This window comes from Phoca vitulina, unplaced genomic scaffold, assembly GCF_004348235.1.
Source record: "Phoca vitulina isolate PV1807 unplaced genomic scaffold, GSC_HSeal_1.0 scaffold13, whole genome shotgun sequence".
NCBI classification, from domain to species: Eukaryota; Metazoa; Chordata; class Mammalia; order Carnivora; family Phocidae; genus Phoca; species Phoca vitulina.
In genome coordinates this window covers 40,782,023-40,804,626 of record NW_022589716.1, presented here as the reverse complement: position 1 = coordinate 40,804,626, position 22,604 = coordinate 40,782,023, and the positions used below count along the sequence as shown (strand labels likewise).

At 45.5% G+C, this 22,604-nt stretch overlaps 1 protein-coding gene across 1 annotated transcript in view; it reads right to left on the bottom strand.

Moving 5' to 3' along the window:
- SLC6A11 (solute carrier family 6 member 11) overlaps positions 1–22,604 on the bottom strand; it is a 126,857-nt gene that overhangs the window by 47,065 nt on the left and 57,188 nt on the right. The window contains exon 6 of the mRNA XM_032411932.1: positions 19,950–20,084. Coding sequence (XP_032267823.1) covers positions 19,950–20,084 — 135 coding nt within the window. The remainder of the gene's footprint in view (positions 1–19,949; positions 20,085–22,604) is intronic.

The window sequence follows — 22,604 nt, the reverse complement described above, 5'->3', positions numbered from 1 at the left end:
TTCCACCTGCAGACGGACCCCACCTTCCTGACCACAGCAAGGTGTTAGAGGGCGAGAACACGGGAGGGACGGCTAACCTACATATGGACTAACGGGAGACAGTGACAGGCTGCCACGACACTCCCTCCCAAATGATGCTCCATGACTGTGGCCTTGGCTCTGGGCAAAGCTGCTGTGAGTGAGGGGCTGACCTCATTCCTCATGCCTCCCTTAGCAACTTCCGCGGGCACTGGCTTAGGGAACAAAACCAAGAATGATCATTTCAAAAATAAATGAAACATGAATGCTGAAGTGTTTAGGGGGTATAGTGTGCTGATGTCTGCAACTTACTCTGAAATGTATCAAAAAATAAGTTAAATGGATAGATGGATAGAAGGCTTGGAGAGGCCTGTGATGAAGCAGACACGGCAACATACTGATGATAGAATCTAGGTGGTGGATATGTGGGTGTTCCCTGTGCAGGCAGAACCAACAAGATGACAGAGGGGAAGCTCCCATGTCAGCAGCAGGAACTGGTGGGCTCACTGAGATGACTCATATCCACAAACGGGAGGGAAATGATTCCCAGGGATGCCTCGGTGAGAAGAAATATGCTTTGTGACCAGTAATTCATGATCACATCAGTGAGGGGTAAATGGAAGCAATCCCTCTGCTGCCGAGGGGACGGTCAGAAGCCAAACCCAGAGTCAGCCCCTGACCAGAAAACATGGGGTTTTCTGAGATTCCTTTGTTCTCCTCCTTGACATCACCTTAATGATTGAAAACACTTCTGAAATCCTTAAAACATCCAACTGCAATTCATGGATTTATCTGAGTTCTTAAACCTCATTTTCAGCCACAGTTCTCTTCTGGATAAGGTGGGACAACCTTCCAGGGCTGATGGGAGGAGGAGGAGCAATGGACAAGAATGTACCAGTCCCCAATCACCTATGTACAACTGTAGAGATTCATTTTACATTTGCTTCTGAGGCATTCACTAAGAAATCCATGTCTGTAATTTATTTTCCTGTCTTTCTTAGAGAAAACCCTTTCTTTCTTTACCACTCTTGTCTTCTCCACTCTGTGGAGAACTCTGTCACCTATTCTGAGATGTAAACAATATCATGGCACCCACTGTCCCAGGCACGAGCCAAGCACCGAGATGATGATCACATTCTATATAAGCATTTAGTGAGCACTTGCTGAGTGTTAGCTGAATAGTGTTGGTTAAATAAGATGTTGTTCGTGTTCTGGAAGGGTAGTCTTGGAGGATGATCAAATGTAGTTTGGATTGTCTCCCCAAGGAGGTTAACCACATACTTGCTTAGAATGACGTTCATCTGACCCTTTCCCCTTACTTAGTCTTATAGCCTGGAGAAATCTTAATGTACTATCATCCATAACTTTGGAGGCATGTGGATGATTTATAACATAAAAACATTCACATGACCACAGATAAATCATCTCAAATCTCTGGGTCTCATTTTCACAAAGGACATTTTAAAGAATAATTCCTGGGCTCTGCTACCTTTTATTAATCAGACACATGCAACTGCTAATAGGAGCTTCCTATTGGCAAGAAGTAGCCCATGGGAATGGGTCATAAGGGAGAAAAGAAAAGTAAAGGGCTACCAGTAATGAAAATATTGAAAACCACTGATTTTACTTGATACCCTAATTTTATGGCTGAGGGAACGGTGGCACAAAGAAGGACAATGTCTTTTCAAGGTCAGGGATGGAGCTGAGTACTCTGATTCTGAGCATGGGAGTTTCCCACTATGCAACACTGCCTTCTCGGGGCAGGGGAGGGTAGGAAATGCAAGGACCAAGGCACTTACAACATTGGAGGCTGAGCTTTGCCCACTGGCCCCTCGCATTTGGAACATCTCTAAGGCTCTAATCAAGGAGACGGAGTTATGTTTGATCTCTTTGTGAACATTATGCAGGACTCAGTGCTCACCCTGCAGGGCTTTCCAGTGCTTGGTCTGCATACGAGAAGTGAGGGAAGTAGAACATAAGATTCACACACCAGTGAGTTTTCACAGAGAAGAACAACAAATGTCACAATCCCAGCAAACTAAGATGTATCAAAGCCTTGTCATCTTGCTGCTTACGGACAGAAGAGATCCTTGCTTTTCTTGCTCCAATCTGTGCTGGGTCAGAAATCATAAGAACACATTGCATTTGCAAAGCAGACTGCTTCCTAACCACGGTAGAGTTGCAGGAGGCACTCACAGCATCTTATTTATAAGAACCACATGCACCTCTCTGCAACTCTTGTGTTTCTCAGGGCTCTGTTGTACATATCAATCCATTTGTTACTCTTGACAGTCATCCAAGGTACAGAGGGTAGGGCTTATTAAGATAGAAGCCCAGACAGGTTAAGTGGTCTGCCCAATGTTACAAAACCAGGCAGTCAGGAGCTGATTCCATGTCTAGTCTAACTTCTTAACTTCACAGATGGGAAAACAAGCTCAAAGGGATAGAAATATGACAGCAGGTTCTGCATTCCAGTCCAGTTGTCCATTAGCTGAGGACCTGGATAAGTCATGTCCTCTCTTGGGGACTCAGCTACTCATCCATTAAAGAAGAAAACAAGCCTAGATATTGACTTTCAAACTTGTTAAAATAGCAAATAAATGGGCTCCATGGGGCTTTTTATCTTGATGAATATGATCTTACTGTATGTGCTGGAAGCAAATTTATTGTCAGAAAATAGATTCAATGGGTAGCATGAAATATGAAATCACCACAAACATATGATTTTACAAATAAGACTGAGCTGCTAAATTAAGCACAAATGACTAAGGGCCAATTCCCTTAATGTGCTACCTGAACACTCAGTATGTCACATTCAAGACTAGCAGATGAAGAGAAGCAAATACTGAGAGTTACACATATTTTTATAGGAGATACAAAAAACACATAATTATAAAATATCATAGCCATTTTAAATCATAGCCTGGCTTGAAAAGAAGATAGAAAATTCTCCTAGATGCCAGAATGAGAGCAGTCAAAGCTAAAAGAGGAGGAAGAGAAATAAACTCAGCAACCCATGGGGATATCCAACCAGAGAGAAGCCTGAGGTTTACACTCCTTTTCAAGGATATAATTAAGATTACAACCCCTGAGCCTGACCAAAAGCTGAGTGCGCTTACTGCAAAAGGCAAGGACCCAGAAAAGGACTGTCCTATGATGAATGGGGTGTTAGAAAATTCTACCCCTTGGCCCAGGATTCAACATGGAACTTCTGGGTATGGGTATGATCACACCTGGCTCCTGTAAAGTGGGCACCCAAGCTTAAACTGCAACTTTAGCATTACCAGCCTAGAATTCCATACCCAGCTAAACTACCAGTCAAGACCGACAGTGAAATAAATATCTTTTCAGACATGAACAGACTATGAGAGCTAGTCTCCACAGGGCTTGCTCAAAGAACTATTAAAGTATGTACTTCAATACAAAGGAAATTTAATCCAGTAGAAAGGAGTGAAAGTAATAGAGAACAAAGAAATGGGTAAATATATTGTAAAATACAAGTATCAACTCTAGAAAGTAACAAGGCAGTATTTTAAAAAGTAGCAAATAACCATACAAGGATGGGGAGGGATGTGAAATTTAGAGGGAACTTTGTATCTTATGGCATTTTCTTGTTCAGAAAAAGGATGAGGCTAATCAACAGCCACTCTGATGAACACGGCATCTTCTGCCTTTCCACTGTGCTCCAGGGAAGACCTTTCTTCCCAGCCAGGAACTGCTGTATGAGCAGCTATCACCGCCTTCTCAGAACTTCACAGGGTGGCCCTCCAGTTGCTGTGCTTTCTGCCCAAGACAACTGTGGCCACAGTTCCAGTCCTGATTCTTCAATGGGCATTCTCTGAACTCTTCTGGAAATAACCTGGCCTCTATGGGGTACAGGAAGGAACCCCACAATACTGACAGCATTCCTTCAAAGAGCCAGGAGTCACCACTCCACTTCCAAGTGCCTGGAGCAATTTGAGTTTCAGTTTCCAGACCACCACCCCCTCCCCCCCAATCCCTGTTTCCTGGACCATTTTCCGTCTAGAGCACTACTGTCCAGTAGAATTTTCTGCAATTATAGAAGTGTTCTATAACTGCTCTATATAATATGGTAGCTCCTAGCCACATGTGGCTATTGAGCATCTGAAATTTGCCTAATGAAACTGAGGAAACTGAACTTTAACTTTTATTTAATTTTAATTACTTTAAATTTAAATAGTGAGATATGGCTTCTGGCTACCATAATGGACAGCATAGTTCTAAAGGGTGGGCAATCCCTGAAGGGATCCATTCGCTTCACAAATGATTCCTGAGAGATAGCCCACCCCACCCCCCCCAGCTCTGCAGAAATCCCTGGAGTGATCTCTACCTCCCTCTGCTCTGGAGTGTGAGTGAGGGCAGGTGGGTGGCCCCAACACTCCGCCCCAGCCCCACTCCTTCCTCTGAACACAGCCCTCACTGCTTGTCTGACAGGTCTCAGCCTGCCCTGCATACTCTCTCAGACCAGTGCTCCTCAAACTTTCATTTGTACACAAACCAGAGACAGATGTTGCTAAAATGCAGACTCTAATGAACAGGTTTGGGATAGACCCTGAAAATCTGCATTTTCAACAAGCTGCAAAATAAGGTTGCTGCTGCTGGTGGTCTGGGGACCACACTTCGAGCAGTATGGTTTTAGGGCCGTTGTCTTAAAATGTCAGTTAACTCTGCCACCACCTAGCATAATAGCTGCTTCCATTAATATGTGTATCTTCTCTTTTTGCCATACCTGTTTTCCACAGGATTTTAAGATTTTTTTTTTTTTTTATTGATTTATTTGACACAGGGAGAAAGACAGCTAGAGAGGAAACACAAGCAGGGGGAGAGGGAGAAGCAGGCTTCCCACTGAGCAGGGAGCCCGATGCGGGGCTCGATCCCAGGACCCCGGGATCATGACCTGAGCCGAAGGCAGACGCTTAACGACTGAGCCACCCAGGTGCCCCTCCACAGGATTTTAAAAGCAAACTGTATGAGAACAGGAGAAGGTTAAATCAGTTTATGCTGAACAGGCCTGCAAAAAACCCTGAAGTGTTGGTCAAGAAAATAAAATCAAAGGCACATTCATCTCTTAAAAGAAAATAAGAGCCAACATTCATTGAGCATCTACTATATGCTGGACATGATGCGACGCACATCGTGAATGAGGACTATCTCATTTAATCCTCACAACGGCCCTTGTTACAGATTTAAAAAACCACACAACCAAGGCACAGAGAGCTAAGTAATTTGCCCAGGGTTATAGTTAGTAAGTGGATGAGCCATGCTTCAAATCCAAGCAATCTGATGGTAACCCCCACATTATATAAAAGCTCTGGTCAAAAGCTCAAGAACAGGGATCTCAATTGTTGAGAGTGGCTGGACTCCTTTAAAGAAAAACATGCTTAAGGAGATATCTGCACACAAATGTTTCTAACAGCTTTATTCATAATTGCCCAACTTGGAAGTATCCAGGACATCAATCAATAAATGAAAGAATAAACAAATATGGTACATCTTGCTGATGGACTATTTTTCAGTGTTAAAAAGAAATGAGCTGTCAAGCCGCAAAAAGACATGCATAAACCTAAAATGCTTATTACTAGGTGAAAGAGGCCAATCTGAAAAGGCTACATGCTGTACAACATTCTGGAAAAGGCAAAACTATGGAGACAGTAAAAAGATCAGTGGTTGCCAGAGGTTCAGGGAAGGAAGGAAGAATGAATAGGTGGAGCACAGGGGATGTTTAGGGCACTGAAGCTATTCTGTATGATACTGTAATGGTAGATACATGGTAGATACATTATGCACTTTTCAAAACCCACAGAGTGAACAACACAAAGAATGAACCTGAATGTAAACTATGGTTAATAACAATGTCTCAAGATTTTCTCATCAGTTGTAACAAATGCACCACACTAATATAAGAGTTAAATAACAGGGGAAACCAGAACAGGGGTGAGGAGGTATATGGGAATTCTCTGTAGTATCTGCTTAATTTTTTTGTAAAGCCAAAACTGCTTTTAGAAAGTTTATTAATTAAAAAAGAACACGGTTAGCACACAAAATTTTATGTCCAGTTGTGGGGTGGGGGGCCCAAAAACCCTCCCCAATGAAAAACCCCTGTCCTAGAAAACGCCACTCATCCACATACTCCACCCCACTCCCACAGAGCCCAGCAAATGTCCAGCAAGAGTAGATACTTTGCACATTTCTGCTGATTCATCTAAAAAGCAAAGGCCTAGCCAGCACAATGCCTGGTATGCAGCAGGTGCTCAATACTTGCTGGATGAATAAACATAAGGCTGGAATTCTGAACAAAACAAAACAAAAAACAGCCTAAGAATCCTTGGAGATAGGCTCGTGGTCACTCCTCTCCTGTGCTGGTACAGCTGGGGTCATGACCGTTCGTTGCCCCCTCTGGCCCCCACTGCGGCCACTCCTGGTGACATCTCTCTCTCCCTATGAGAATGTAAAATCCTCAAGAACAACAGCACTGCCCATTTCACCCCTCATGCTCCCAGGACATGGTCAGACCTGGCAGACAGCAGGCGCATCTTCAGCGTTTGCCGACATCTCTCTCAAATGAGCCCCATGTCTCTTTCCTCTGCAGCACCTCCTGGGCTTCTGGAAGTAGCCCGAAGAATTCAAACAATGGCACTAACTCCAACCACATCTGCCCATAAATTCATGACATCACAATTGGAGGGCCACTTTTTGGGTCCCCTATGATGCTGCAAAGCCCCCACTGTCCTTGGCAGACAGACTTCCTTCTTGCTTTACTCTGTCCTCCCACTCCAAAATCAAGGTCATTTGACACGTATCCACTTCTTTCCTCACCTCCAAACTCACTCTATTTTCTTTCTCTTTTTATGCCCCTAGAGAAGTTCACATGGTGCTGATTCATTTAATCTTACTATGTCTACAAGGGGGGCGGATGAGTAAAGGATTGGATGTTGAGGCTTACAAGAGAGGAAACTGAGGCCCAGAGAGGGTGAGTGCCTGCTTAAGGTCACACAATGAGGTGAGTGAGAGGCAGGCATTCAAATGCAGCTCTGTCTGACTCTAAAAGTCTGCTGCCAAGGTCTACTGAGCCCCTCCTGTCTAAGCAATCTTCTGAAGTGACAGCTCTGTACATGCCAATCAACCTCTTGCCCAGAAACTTTCAACAGCTCCCTCCTGGCCAGCGAACGAAGTCCTAAACTCTTTGGGCTTCGCATTCAAGGTTCCCAGTGAGGGGCCTCAGTCTGCTGTCTCAATCTTATTTCTTATGATAGCCTGCAACAAAACCTGTCCTTTGGCACACTGAGTTACTGACCATTCCCTTCATATATGCAGACTTTCCTCCTTCTGGTCTTCGCTTATCTCCAAACAGCCTTCTTTTCCCCATCCTTCAAGGATCCAGTCGAAGGCTATATGTTTCATAAAATCTCCAAAGGATGTATAATTGGGAATAATTTTGTTCTCCTGTGTGCAGTCCTTTATCTGAGCCACTATATGGCAACCACCCACCCACCCATCTAGTATTGACTGGGGGTCTAACATGCGCCAGGCTGTGTGACAGGTGCTGGGGAATCCACGGTGCACTAAGTTCTTTGCTTACATGGAGCTACATTCTAACAGGGGGAGGCTAACAGTGAACATATCAACCAACACATGAGACTGCTTCAGACAGCCATCAGCCCTGTGAATAAAAGAAAACAGGGGTTTGATGAAAGTCATGGGGTTTAGTGGGGGTGTTTGAGCTCAAGTGGCCAGAGGTGACCTGACTTTGGAGCTCAGATTTGCAGGGCAAGAAGGAGCAGGCCGTGAGAGAACAGTGATCCAGATAGGCAGGGTCTGTGGTAGGAAAGAGCCTAGAATGCCCAACGCCCTGTGGGAGATGGAACAAGGCCAACAACGGCCATGGTGAGCAGTCTGGATGTTAATCCTAGTGCAAAGGGAAGCCGATGGGGGTGCTGTAAGCAGGAGAGTCAGACCTCTGCTTCTGGTCATGACTGAGTGACTGGTATCAGACTAGCCCTCCTCCATAAGCAACCATCAAAGCAGACAAAATAGAGGAGGCAACTGTTTCAGGCATTGAATAACATGCAGGCCAAGACTACTATTCCTAAGAGATGGGAACTTCCAAGGGGGTTTTGCCCAGCATTCCACCTGGGGACAATTTCTTGACCACAGCACAGAGGGCTAGAGTCCAAGTAGAACACACAGTCTCACCAGGCCAAGGAGGCAGGGCCAGACTGCGGGACAGCTGAAATAGTTATAATCTATAGTGTGGGGTACCAGAAAGGGGGATCTGTACAGAGTAGGGCCCCAGATGTCCATGTGGAGGTCCCCTGTGAGGCTGTGGCTGACAGCTGAGCTATAAACGTCCAAGGTGAGCCCATCCAAGGCCAGATAGTGCTACTAGGGGTTGAGAGTGTAACAGAGACACTAGATTTGGACGGGGGGCGGGGGAGGAAGAGCAGGGCTGGGAGACTGGAGATCCTGCCTACAAGAGTGGACAAGAGATCTGGTCAACACCAAGTATTCAGCCTTGGCACCTGGCTGAGACACAGAACAACCTCCACTTAGGAGCAAGAACCATGCCTCCAGGCAAGGTTTCTCCACCATGGCATTATGGATATTTTGAGCCCCATAATTCTTTGTTGTAGGGGCTGTCCTATGTAATGGATGTATGTTTAGTAGCATCCCTGGTCTCTTCTCACTAGATGCCAGTAGCTCCCACGGCAGTGACAACTAACACTTTCCAAACATTGCCAAATGTCTCCTGGGAAGCAAAATTTCCCTGGTTGAGAACCACTGCTCTAGGGTAAGAACTACACAGAACTACTTTAGACCCATCCTAACGATGCCTAAAGCAGAGCCCTGACAAGCCCTACAGAGGACACAGAGCTTAGAATCTAAGTCCCACTGAGTCCAATTAAGTTAGAGTATCTTAAGAAACAGCTTGGGATTTCCACATATCTGCACAAAGAAAACATGAAGTTGAGTCTACATAAGTTTAAGGTGTCAGCCAGTAATTGAAATACCTATTCAAATAAAACCAACACTCTTCAGAGGAAAATAACAGAATCCAGAGCATCTACAATATAGTATCCACAATATTCAACTACAATCAATCAAATACTACCAGGCATGGAAAAAGGATATGAGATTTAACAAAGACTTTAAAGTAGCTATTATAAACACATTCAAGGAATTATAGCACAACACACTTAAAGAACAATGCCAGGAAGTTACATAATCCAGGTTTCCCCCTTTTTCAAAGCTCCCTCAGTCTGCAGGGTGAGGAAGGGAATAGTGGTAAGGGGCAGGGAGCCCACCTTGGAGGCTACTCTATTAGCCCAGAGGAGGCTGGTTTGTCTGTCAGTTGTTTGAGCTGCACTTAAATTAGTATGTTCAACCCTGGTAGATACTCTCAAAGTGGGGCACAAATTGGGGCAGATGAATCAAGAGAGAAAAAGCAAATGAAAGAATGAATGCATGTCTCAACATTGGGAACCAGGTGAGCTGGACAGTTGTTCCAAAGTGGAGGTGAAAGGTTTCTTTGTAGGTGGGGCCAATCAGAAACTGATCAGGTTACTACAGAGGGGATTCCTGCACTGGGTGGGGACTAAACCCACCTAATGCTAGATACTAGGATTCTTGCAAAGTAGTCATGTAGGTCTGGGATGCTCAAAGATGCCAGAGCCAGGATTGGCAGCCCAGGGCTGCAGAGTAAGAGCAAGGCCAGAAAAATCAGATACGACAAAGGGTTTCAGGATTGCATCCTTTACATGACGAAGTCAGAGTCACCTGGGTTCATGTGCTATCTCTGCTAGTAGAAGGCAAGTGCCTTAACTTCTTGGAGCCTCAGTCCCCCATCTGAAAAACCTTTAGGACAAAGATTTTAAAACTCTCATGACCTTAAGAGAGAACTTTTCTTAGGGCAATAGGACCTTAGGTCCTATTTTACAGGTCATAAGAATTTAAGGTACTTATATATAGGACTTAGTGCCTGGGTCTAGAAAATAATAATTTTCAGTAAGTATTTGCTGATTCAGTGAATAGGATGAATTAAATGACAAGTTTGTGAAGCACAGTACCTGTCAGAGAATCAGCCTTCAAGAAACAATAACTAGTATTACTCTTATGTGTACCTAAGCAGTTCTTCAACCACTGAGAATACAGATTAATAAGGGGCTGCTGAAACAGCTCAGAATTAAAATTCACAAAACCTCCTCTTGAGTAAACCTGTGGCTGAAAAGATTTAATGAGGAGCCCCAACGATGCACAGAATCTCCGTGGAGTATATCAGAATTCTGATTCCACAGACTAGCAACTCTTAAGGAATTTCAAGCAGTCAAGAAAAGAGGAAATGCTCACTACCTTTCTTTCAGTGTGTGGGTTAGATCAGCAATGTGTCTCTAATTCTTGAGTTCACCTGTGTCAGGTGAATTCCAACCCCAGTAACTCCCTTCACCACTGTTATCGCTGACTTAATTATGTGTGTCTCCCAAAAGACTGTCATCTTTTTGAAGACAAGAATTATGTCATCTGATTCTGTATCCCCAATGCCTGGTACTTAGGAGACAACAAATGAATGCTGGTAGAACAGTGACCCTAGCCCAGAATCAAATATACCAAAAAGAAACCTTGATTGATTTTCAGTCTCAAGGAATAGCTCTCATGTTCAGTGAGTTTTGCAATATTTTCAAAACGTATCCAACATCTGTATGTCAGTGTCGTTATTTACATTTTGGTTTCAAAGTCCAGCAGCCAAGAGGCCCATTTTTCCTTGGATCATTTGGAACCAGAGTACACTGCCACCAGGTGGCAGCAATTCCATGGGCACATCCATAAGGTTCATCAGGTAAGGTTTTAAATGAAGGTCTTGTTTTCCTTGATTTGTCCTCGTGGGGTGGGCAGGTGGAGTAGATTTCTAGTGTTCTGAGATGCTCTCACTGTTTGGACATCCTTCTACCCCACCTCCAGAACTTGGACACCTTAGCCGCAGACTCCAGTTCCCTCCATAGAAGAGACTGACTTGGGGGACGTGTGCACACCCTGGGAAAGCAGACCCCACGATTTGGATCTGTGACAGGCCTTTCTGTTCTTGCCCTGAAAACACACACTTGAAACACAATGAAGAGTGAGAGTGGCAGGAATCTGGGGCAAGGAAAATGTGATTTCCTGCAAGAGCCCCTCCATTCCCCAAAGACTGAAAAGAGAGAAAATAAAAATTTGAGGGGGAAAAAAATGGAGTGGAAGCACTCCACACTTCAGAGAGAACACAGGGCTGACAGTGAAGACAAACAGATGTTTAGAAAGTTATAAGAGACCACGGAATGCAAATTGCCAGAGGACAAAGAAGGCAAGCTGCTGGGTTGCTTCAAGTTCTTGATGAGAAACTTTATTTACTGGGTTCACAATAAAGGCGCTCGGTTCCGAGTTCAAAGCCTCCCCCTTGGGCTGTGGGGCTACGACTCATCCTGTCCAGAGCCAGTGACATAGAGGCAAATGAATAACACTGCTGGTGTCCCCAGAGCCCTACTGCATGCCAGACCCTGGGCTGGGTACCAAAAATGAGAACTAGAAGTGCTTTTGCAATCATGTGCACACTTACTTCACAGCAACCCTGTGTGGTGGGTATTCTTACCCCAACAGACAGGTGAGAACCCCGAGTCCCAAAAAGTAAAGGAACAGCCTAAAGGACACCAAGCTGGTCAATGGCTATAATAGAGTGACTCCAATTTCCTTTCCTGGAAACGAGATTCCACTGCACTACAAATCCTGTCTCTGGAGAGCTTACCCATTACTGCAACACATGTGAGGTCACCCTAACACAGAGTCACATAGGCTCCTCCCGAAACTGTCCATCCCTGCCTGCCTGCCTTCAATTCCTTCCTTCCTTCAATTCTTTCCTTCCATCCTTCCTTCCTTCCAAAAAATATTGACTGAGCTCTTAATGTTGGCAGGCACTCTTTCCAGGGGTGGGAGATCCAATAGTGAACGTTAACAGATTCATCCTCTGCCCTCCTGGCGCTAACATTCTAGTGAGGGGAGGGTGGCGACACAAAATGAAAGGTGTCTTAGATGTTGGCAGGTGTCATGGCAAAAACCAAAAGTGGGGGGTGGACAGGACGTGCAGGGTGGGAGTGAAGGACAGTGTGATTTTAAACAAGGTGGTCAGGAAGCTCTCACAGAGACTACAACAGTAGGGTGCACAGCCCTTTAGACCTTAAAACAACTTCCATGACTCTCTCTCTAGACCTCATAGTTATTCCATGAAGAAGGTGTTCTTGGCTCCCAGGCTCCCCACAGCTGAGCTCTCTTTATATGCTTTCTGGAATTCTCTTGCTCAATGGCTGGGGAGACAGAAGGAGGGGGCCACTGTGAATGCATCTGCCTGTCCAGATCAACACTTCATCAAGTCTTCATGCAGAATGCCACACAAGCCCAGAGGGGCCAGGGGCACTCCTTGAAAGGATTTTTCCCTTGTATAAGGCCCCAGGGAGCTGAGGTCCCAAGCACTGCACCAGTCAGGAACCTGTGTTCCTTTAGAAATGTAAATGACACCGCAAACAGGCATGTCTTGAACACCTTGTAAGCAGCAGGGACGGGAGCTGGAGACCAGGGCTGGAATTCATGAAGATCCTGGATCACGGAAAGGCCCCACCTCCTTGTCACTCTGGTCAGGATGTGGGCTGCAGGGAACAAGAGTGTCCTATGGGGCAGAAGGCACCCCAAGTGTTGTTTTCCTTCTGTGGGTCATTGCCTGTCCTACCCGGCTGACCTGCACGGGCACCCGAACTTCACAAAGCCCCAAACGTGTTCCCAGAGAAGTAAAGCTCTGATGATAACCTGCAAGCCTCACAGCTATTACTGGAGCGCTGGGACAGGGCTGGCCCTTCCGGCTGCAGGACAAAGAAGGCAAGTGGGGGTTCCATCTAGTGCCCGGGGCATCAGTCATCAGCCCTCCCGTGAAGCCCCTACCCACGTAAGCCCCTGGGAAGCAAAAGAGGGAAAGTGGCGGCATGGATGCAGCTACTCTAGGTCTGCCTCAGTGTGTAAAAGGCATGACTTATTCCCATGCTTTGGCACGAGGACCATCACCAAAAACAAGGTGCATGTTCTTCTCAACAGACCAAAGGAAGGATGAAAAGCTCTGATCTCCTCCAACCCCCTTCCTTCTTATAGGGAGGGAAACCCACCCAGTCAAGGACCGGTGAGGCTCTACCCTCTTCCACCAGACTGTGGGCTCCTTGGGGACAAGGGTGGGGGAGCTCTTATTCATTCTATATACTGGATATCTGGCATAGGTAGACATGCAGTAAATATCAGTGGGATCAACTAAGGAGCAGCTTTGCTGGGATCTGGCAACAGGTGAGTGGTACACAGGATCCATGTTGTGATCCCTGCCCTCATGGAGCTGGCAGCCTAGGGAGGACTCCCAGGAAGTGCTCATTTCACCCCTGCTAGCCCTCAGTCCACCTAAGAGCACCTCCCACACTTCTGGGAATGGCTAGAGCAGTTCAGGGAACCAATGCGGCTCTGAGGCCGGAGACCTGAACGTGTCCGGCAGCCGCCCCTCTGACCAGCCCCTGTCCCTGGGGCTCACCTCCTCCATCCCCTCTCCTTCCCATTTGTTTACCCACAAGAGACATTTTCGTAGCTCCAGCATCAACCCTTTAGTCCCTGGTAGCTGCAGGAAGCCTGAACACTGCAACTTCTAGATCATCCCGAAGAAACACGGGTGTTCACACCCCTCGACAACCCAAACCACCAGGCCTTTCTGGAAACTTTTCTTCCTGGTGCAGTCTGAGGTGCAAATGGGAAACTGAGTCAGGATCATTACTCAGAAAAACAAACACTTCTGGACTTGATAAAAGGAGAAAACTACCAAGAGACTGAGCCTTTTTCTGATCTCCTGATTAAATGTTTCCAGCCGATAGCTCTCCTGACCTACTTTCTCTAATTTTGAGAGCCATGCCTCAGTTGTTTTGAGCGGGACCATGTGGCTACCTAAAGTCCTAACACTACTGCAGGATGATTCTCCAGCCCTGGCTCTGTCCCAAACTTCAGCCTACCATCTTCCTCTGGTACTATTTTTGCCAAGTCCATGTTCATTCTAGTATTTATTGAATAGCTGCTTGTAAATTAACCTTGTTCCTTATCACATACAGGTATGTGTGTGAGTGAGTGTACATAAATACACTCTAGCAATAATAACTATGAAGTCATGATTTAGACCTTAAAACAACTTCCATGACTCTCTCTAGACCTCATAGTTATTCCATGAAGAAGGTGTTCTTGGCTCCCAGGCTCCCCACAGCTGAGCTCTCTTTACATGCTTTCAGGAATTCTCTTGCTCAATGGCTGGGGAGTAGTTGATGTAGTTGACTGATGTCCCAGGTTTTTTTTTCTAACGCACATGAAAAAATAAATACATATCTATAAAAAGAAAAAAACATTCTTCCACTGACTGGGTCATTGTACTTCAACTTCACAATCATCTGATGGGGCAGGAACTACAACCTGGAGGCCTCATTCTAGGGAAGAGGGGACTTGGCCCCAGAGAGGGAGGAGCCTTGCTAGAGGCCACACTACCAGTAACCAGTAACAGGAGAGCAGGAATTGAAACCGGGGCCTTCCTGACGATGAACCTGGGGTGTGCACAAATGGTAATGCTTGGGGGGGATGTGGATCTGTTGTTTTCTTCTTCAGACCTCACCTTCCTTCATTTAGTATTCTCTTGCCCAAAACCCAGGAACCCTGGGCTCTAAATCCTAGTTGGGCCACTGAGCTGCTCTGTGGCCACAGGCAAGTAGCTCAGCCTCTCTGATCTGGATCTGTGATTCTACCGACCCACTCACAGGCTGCCTTCCCTCCGCACAATGAAATAAACCTGTGTGATGTGCTAGCCTCCAAAGTCTGAAGAGTTGTCAAGACTCCTCCACAGAGTCAGGTTTGCTATACACCCCACCACCAAACTTTCAGCCCCCTGAAGCAGACAAAAAGCAGGCTCCGGGCTCTCCTGCCTTCCTTTTCAGCTGTGTTGGGCCCTTCCTGCAATATACCTCAGCTTCCAGAAAGCACTAGCTACATGGAGTTTTGTTTACCCTTCCATCTTGTAGTCACTATCCTTACCTCTGTCCCAGACAGTTACTCTCACTGTTGCTTTTGGGGGCATACACACACAAACATACACATTTCCTTGCCATCACTGATGGAGGATCAAAAAGCGTAACTCTCAGATCTGGTGAGCTGGAGGTTTTTAGAATTTTAGCTAAAGCAATAGAACCTTTCTTCAAAAATCAAAATAGCTTTGGCTCTTATAGTCATTCAGCAAACATTTACTGAGCACCTATTATGTACCAGGCACTGAGCTAACTAGGGACTAGAGACACAGCGGTGGACAAGGCAGATAAAGCCCTTGCTTCCAAGCTGTCTTCTCTGGGAGGCCCTTCCTGGACACCACCATGCTGGAAACTTCAGCCCTCTCTCAAGCCATCCCCTTGCCACTCTGTACTTGGTCTCCATGGGTCTTGTCACCATTTAATGGACTGCATGTTTTATTTTTACTTCTGTTTTCTGCCTTCTTCCTTGACTAGCATATAAATGTCATAGGGAAGGTGTCATTGTTTTGTCCACTGTCTACTACTATATCCCTGACACCTAAAATAATCTCTGATACAGAGTAGGCACTTAGTAAATATCTGCTAAGCAAATGCATGGGTGTAAAGTGAATCATACATGTAATACATACATATATGTATGTACATATATAAATATTTCATTGTAAATATGATAAGTGCTTTGGAAAATAAGTATGAAATCCTAGGGGCTGCATGGTTGGCAGCTGGGAAAGACTTGCCTGAAAACGTGATGTTTAAACTGAGTCTTAAAGTACGAGTGGATGTGGGGCAAGATGGGGAAGGGGGATCTGGGGAAGAAAGAGGGAGCGTCCTCAGCAGAAAAACAGCATGTGCAAAGGTCCCAAGGCAGAAAGAAGGCCAGTATCTGGAATGAACTGAGAGAGAGGGAGCGGGGCGGGGGGGGATGCAACAAGGAGGCAGTTCAAGGAAGCCCTTGTAGGCCCTTCCATTTGGATCTTATTCCAAAGACCACAGGGAATCCCAGAAAGGATTTAAGCAAAGAGGTGTCTGTCAGATTTATATTTCAAAAAGGTCACTCTGCTGCTGCATGAGAGTGGCCTACAGGGGTCAAGAGACTTTTCTGGAAGACCAGTTAGGAGGCTTCTGTCAAGTGGGAGATCTTGGTGTCTGGACCAGGCTGGTGGGAGCAGAGGTAGAGAGCAACGTGGATGGAGTGGGGGGTCAGGTGGAGGTCAGAGGCCATCAACTCTCCCCTTACAGGCATCTGAGGGTTCTGCAGCTTAAGGTTAGTAGCTTTTTCTAGAAAAGACCAAATAGTAAATATTATAGGTTTTGCAGGTGTACAGGAAAGTTACCACAGTCAGCGTGATGTTGCTGTCCAAAAGGGCCTGCTGGCAAGAATGGCTCTTGACTGGTGTCTGGGAACTTAGCTAAGATGTTCCCCCTGGTACTAAGTCACACAGTCGTTTTGGATGTCTGGGGCACTGAATTCTGCTGTGCCAGCCTGCCTGGACTGCTTGTACAAGCAATGCAACTTACAGTGAGCACCTGCTTTCCTTCTGAAGGTCGGGAGTTCTGGGGACTGTGTGATCGACCACATGGCCCGAAAGTATCTGTGCACTTAATAAAACTTCCCCATTGGGACACCTGGGTGGCTCAGTCGGTTAAGTGTCTAACTTCAGCTCAGGTCATGATCCCAGGGTCCTGGGATTGAGTCCCACAACGGCCTCTTTGCTCAGTGGGGAGCCTGCTTCTCCCTCTGCCTGCTCTGCCTGCCGCTCCCCCTGCTTGTGCTCTCTGACAAATAAATAAATAAAATTTTTAAAAATCCATCCATCCATCCATCAATCAATCTTCCCCATTAAAAACCCGATTCCTGAGCAATCTCCTCTGGGCAGAAATACTGTCCACATTCTGCTGCATTTCGATGCTGCAAGAAGGAATATGTTCTGTGTGTCTCCTCCTGGCAGAATGCCATGGGAAGCCTATGCATGGATTCCTCCAGACTCTATCTGATGATGGAAATAAACCATATTCAAGAGGGCAACTGCTCTGAGTCCTTTGAGTCCTTCTAGTGAATCACTCAGTGTGTGTGGGGTCTTGGCACCCTCGACACAAGGGGTCATACGGTTTCTGTCTCAGCTACTCCACACTGTCTCTGAGTTATGCCTCTGGGCAGCTACAAACAATTTGTGAAAAAATAAGTAACATGGCTGTGTTCCAATAAGACTTTATTTATTAAAAAAAGGGCAGAGGGTGGAATCTGGTCTGTAAGTCAGTTTGTCAACCCATGTTCACAGAAAATGCAGGATTCTCTGAATCTAGTTTGAAACTGCTGACTGAATTCAACCTTTTCATGTCATTAGTGGGAAAACTGAGGCCCAGAAAGGGGAAGAAAGAAGGAAGTTGTCCAAGGTCACTCAGGATCAGCAGCAGAGCCAGAGGAAGACCAGGTCCAGACTGTTGGCCCAATGTGCTGGCCATGACTCCAAGTGGCCATTTCACAGAATAGCCTTGCAGGTAAGTGCTGACCTGGAAGCCAAGGCCTAAGAGGACAGAGATGGCAGGAGACTGGGATGACGAGGGCAGGCAGTGTGAATGGTGGACTGTCTGGCTTCACCTCTGCTGTGTGTGTGGGTGTGAGTTTGTGGTGCATATGTGTATACATGTAGATAGGGCTCTATGGTCATAGGTGTTGGCTGAGTTTTCCCAAACTTTTCTAATCATCAGAATCTCCTCTGCAGCTTTCTAATAATATAGATGTGCAGGTGCCATCCCATACTCCCTGAAATTGTACTTTTAACATGTTCCAAGGTGTTCCGATGATCGTTAGGATTAGAAACTACAGGTGATGCTCAGAATCTCTTGACTGACCTTGAGGACCAGGATAAAGAAACCCATGAGTAGAGGAAAGAACAAGAAATCTGTCCTGGGTCAAGAATTTGTGGATCTAACAAAAATACACAGACCAGTGATTCTGGAAATAGGTTTTCCAAAACTGATTCTCCAACTGAGCCTTTCCCATCCTAGGTTGGAGTTGGTGAGGCCAACAGTCAGGAGCTCATTTCCTTCTTCCTAGGGATTCTGCTTGCAATTCAGGATGCCGCCTCAGGTGCCTGGTGGTGCCTTGAGCCTCGGGGCCCCTCACAGCACAGCAAACTGAGACAGAAATGAGTACACATTGCCACTCCACCATGGACCTTAATCAGTGTAATGAGGTACAGCTGAGCTGCAGTAACTCACCCTCCATAAACCTTTCCATCCAAGTCCTCCTAACAGGGTTGGCTGGAAGACATAGACAGCACACTTGGAATTTCTTGCAGGCTCATCTTCTATGAATGCAGATTCTACATTATAATGCATGATCCACTGTGTTTGTTTTAGTAGAAATATGGGTGCTTCTATGTTCATCATGGCATTATTTACAATAGCCAAATTATGGAGGCAGCCCAAGTGTCCATGGATAGGTGAATGGATAAAGAAGATATGGTGTATAGACACAATGGAACATTATTCAGTCATAAAAAAGAATGAAATCTTTGTAACAACATTGATGGACCTAAGGTATTATGCTAAAGGAAATTAGAGAAAGACAAATACTGTATTTCGCTTATATGTGGAATCTTAAAAAAAAAAAATGAACAAAACAAAATAGAACTAGACTCCTAAATACAGAGAACAATGTGGTGGTTGCTAGAGGGGTAGGTGAAAGAGGGGAAGGGGATTAAGAGGTACAAACTTCCAGTTATAAAATAAATAAGTCACAGGGATACAAGGTACACTATATGGAATATAGTTAATAATATATAACAACTTTGTATGGTGACAGACGGTAGCTAGATTTATCATGGTGATCACCTCATAACATATAAAAATGCTGAATCACCATGTTGTACACCAGAAACTAACGTAACATTATATATCAACTAAACTTCAATCAAAAGAAAAAAAATGGATGTCTCCTCATCCATCAAATGTCTTTGAGCACATTATCAGACACACTGGAATTACCTGGTGGCCTTTAGAAGATACTGATACCTAGGACCCACCCCCAGAAAGTTTAATTAAATTGGTCTGCGTTGTGTTCTGGGATTTGGGATTTTTCAAGTTCCCAGGAGCTTCTAACAAGTAGTGAGGCTGAGCACTCCTGGGCCTGCAAGATAGATGTTTGTTTTCATCTCTTGTCTCATGTACCCCCAGGCATACCACCACCACCCACTTAGAGAAGTTTAGGTATAAACAGTCACTACCCGTGATGTACGACAGCCAATGCCTTCCTGGAGACAACTAACAGGTGAGCCAATTTTCACCAATTATCTTCTTTCTGTGAGCTACACCCACAAGGAAAATCAATCACCAACACAGATCCAGTTCCTCTGGCTGAGATGCATGGCTGCAGGGATCTGTGATCTTAGGTGGGAGGAAAAGTGTATTTTTACTTTCACTTACCTCTGAAATTTAGCACTTCTTCAATTATGAATGCAGACAACAAACTATAGTATTGTTAGCAGCAGAAATCCCAGATACTTCCAAATCACAGTATCGGTATCTCCCAAACGTCATTTATGCTCATCACTACTTTGAAACCATGAAAATTATCAGACCTTGGATCTTGCTATTTGATGTATTGATAAACAAGCACATATATTATTACCATGTCACAAATTTGTTTTTTGTTAATGTTAATTATCATTGAAAATTATTACTGTGAGAAGGGGTCCACAGGTTTCCATGTGCTCAGCCAGCTGTTGAGCCCCCCTGGTTAGCCTCAGAGGCCCACGGAGGTCTTCCGAGGGGTGACAGGCAACTGGGCATTGAGCAAGCAGCTCTTACCTGTGGGTCGGAGAGCCGGGAGAGGTCGGGGTACAAGTAGAACTTGATGCCTTCGGAGGCCCCGGGCAACGTGACCCCTCGGATCAGGAGGATCAGAAGCATGACATACGGAAATGTTGCAGTGACGTACACAACCTGCCCAGGGGAGGAGAGGAAAGAATCAAGAAGGGGTGACAGTGGGGGCCATGTGGCAGGCTCCTAACTTCTGGCCTGGAGCAAAGGACTTCCCAGTGCAGCGAATCATGAACCCCTGACACGGTTTCTTCTCCCACCTCATCTCTCACCACTGACCCCTCATTCAGTCATTTGTGACTACACCCCACAGAAGGAAATACACAGGATATCAAAATCCCATACACATAGAGCTGAAACAGGATGTTTCACAAAATACTCACTCTTCCATGTGTGATGCACTCAATATTTTCTATCATCTTCTATTTCATTTTTTTTTTAAAAAGCTGGTCATGACTCTCTAAGTTCAGGTCACAATTCACCAATGGGCCACCATCCACATTTTTGAAAGACACTGCTCTTAATTAAAATCAAGTTTTCACAGCCAAGAATATGATAGAAAAGTGCAGGAGAGGAGTCAGGGAGGGAAGCTGTCAGGGACAAGAAAGACCCAGTGTATGCCAGGAATCATTTCAGCTTGCTGCACCTGGAGGCAGGTGATTGGACCCAGTGAACCTGGGCAGCCCTTTCAGCCCACAGATGCCGTGCAAGAAGCAAAATCTCCCCTGGGTTTCCTCATACAAGAACTGTTTACAAGGAAACAGCAACACCTTCTAGACTCTGGGAGTTCCTGTCTTGGGGCCACACCTTCTCCTGAGGTCCATTTAGGACTCGGTGTCCCCTCCAGCTCTGATTTTTTCTCCTTTGTCACATTCTCTTCTGTAATAACTTGGTCATATCCTCTCAGTGGGGCCTGCCTGTTCCATCTGTTTAGATCAGCAACTTGTCAACATTTGGGAGCCATGGACACTTCTGAGGATCTGAGGACAGCTACAGACTCTCTGCCCTTCCCCCAAAGGTGCCCAGACACAGATATGTGTCCAGCTTTTGGACTGGTTCAGAGACTCCGATTGCCCCAGTCAAGGACCCACGGTCTTAATTCTTCTAGTGGAAACCTTTCTCAACCCATGGTTTCTTTTACCAGCGGTCCAGTCCTTCACTCAGGTTGTGCATTTATTCCTTTACTCACTCATCCACCTACTCACTCACTCACTCAGTTACATACCCGAAACACTCCTACATACCAAGCGCTGAGCTAGACTCTGGAATATACAAATGAGAATGAGTCTTGAATGGAAGTTTCTGCTTCAAGAGGCTTCCCCACTGGTAGAAAAGATAGACATGTAGGTAAGTAGACCATGCATTACGTAATCAGGGGGAGTATAAAGGATGGAAGAGCTCAGAGTAACTAATTACAGGGGCACTCAGGAAGGGCTTCTCCAAGGAGGCGATCCAGGTATTGGCCCATAAAGGATAAGCAGAAGTTCAGGACATGGGAAATGGGGACAGAGGGAAGAAGAGAATAAAACCCTGCTAAAATGCCAGTCTTGACACGTGACAATAGAAATAGCTACATTTAGGGGCACCTAGGTGGCTCAGTTGGTTAAGTGTCTGCCTTTGGCTCAGGTCATGATCCCAGGGTTCTGGGATCGAGCCCGTGGGCTCCCTGCTCAGCAGGGAGCCTGCTTCTCCCTCTCCCTCTACCCCTCCCTGCACTCCACCTCCGCTCAGGCTCTTTCTCACTCTCTCTATCTCAAATAAATAAATAAAAATCTTAAAAAAAAGAAATAGCTACATTTATACAGCATTTCCTCTTGGATTTTTTTCCTCATATTATTTTATTCTCATATAAATTAACATCTTAGAAAAATGAAATAGAAACACTAAATACAGGGGGCACCTGGGTGGCTCAGTTGGTTAAGTGGCTGCCTTTGGCTCAGGTCATGTTCCCAGGGTCCTGGGATGGAGACATATGTCAGGTTCCCTGCTCAGTGGGGAGTCTGCTTCTCCCTCTCCCTCTGCCTACTGCTCCCCCTGCTTGTGCTCTCTAATTCTGTCAAATAAATAAATTTTAAAAAATCTTTTAAAAAAGAAATATTAAATACAGTATGACACACAGCAATCCTTGTGTTAACTGCCCTATTATTTCATTGAAGAATGCTCGTATGTGCACTAGAGGGACTGAAGGGGACGGGAACACAACAAAACAATAACAAAAAAAAATTACCATTTCTCTGCACTTAACCTGTAAACTAAAAGGTAAGAGGCCATACTTTACATAAATGCAAACGTAAGTCATTCGGTTGGCAAGTGGCAAAGCAGGGATCTAAACCCAATCCTCAAACACAAGAAATGAGAACCAGCAGAGGGTGGTGTCTTCAGGTCCTGCTCACATCTGGAGGGCTGGATTGTTTCATCCAGACATTATCCTTAAACCTACAATGCCGGCACCATCCTCAGCCTGCTCACAGTCCTGCTCCAGCCACTTCAGCGTCCTGCTTCCAGATCAACAATTGGCTCCACGGACATGCCATGCAGTCGTTTCAATCTCTTGCTGTGATATATTATGTAATCCAGAAAAGGTGAATGCGAGTCAGATATGTAAGAACAAGAGCCAGCGGCTGATATTAACAGTAAAAAATT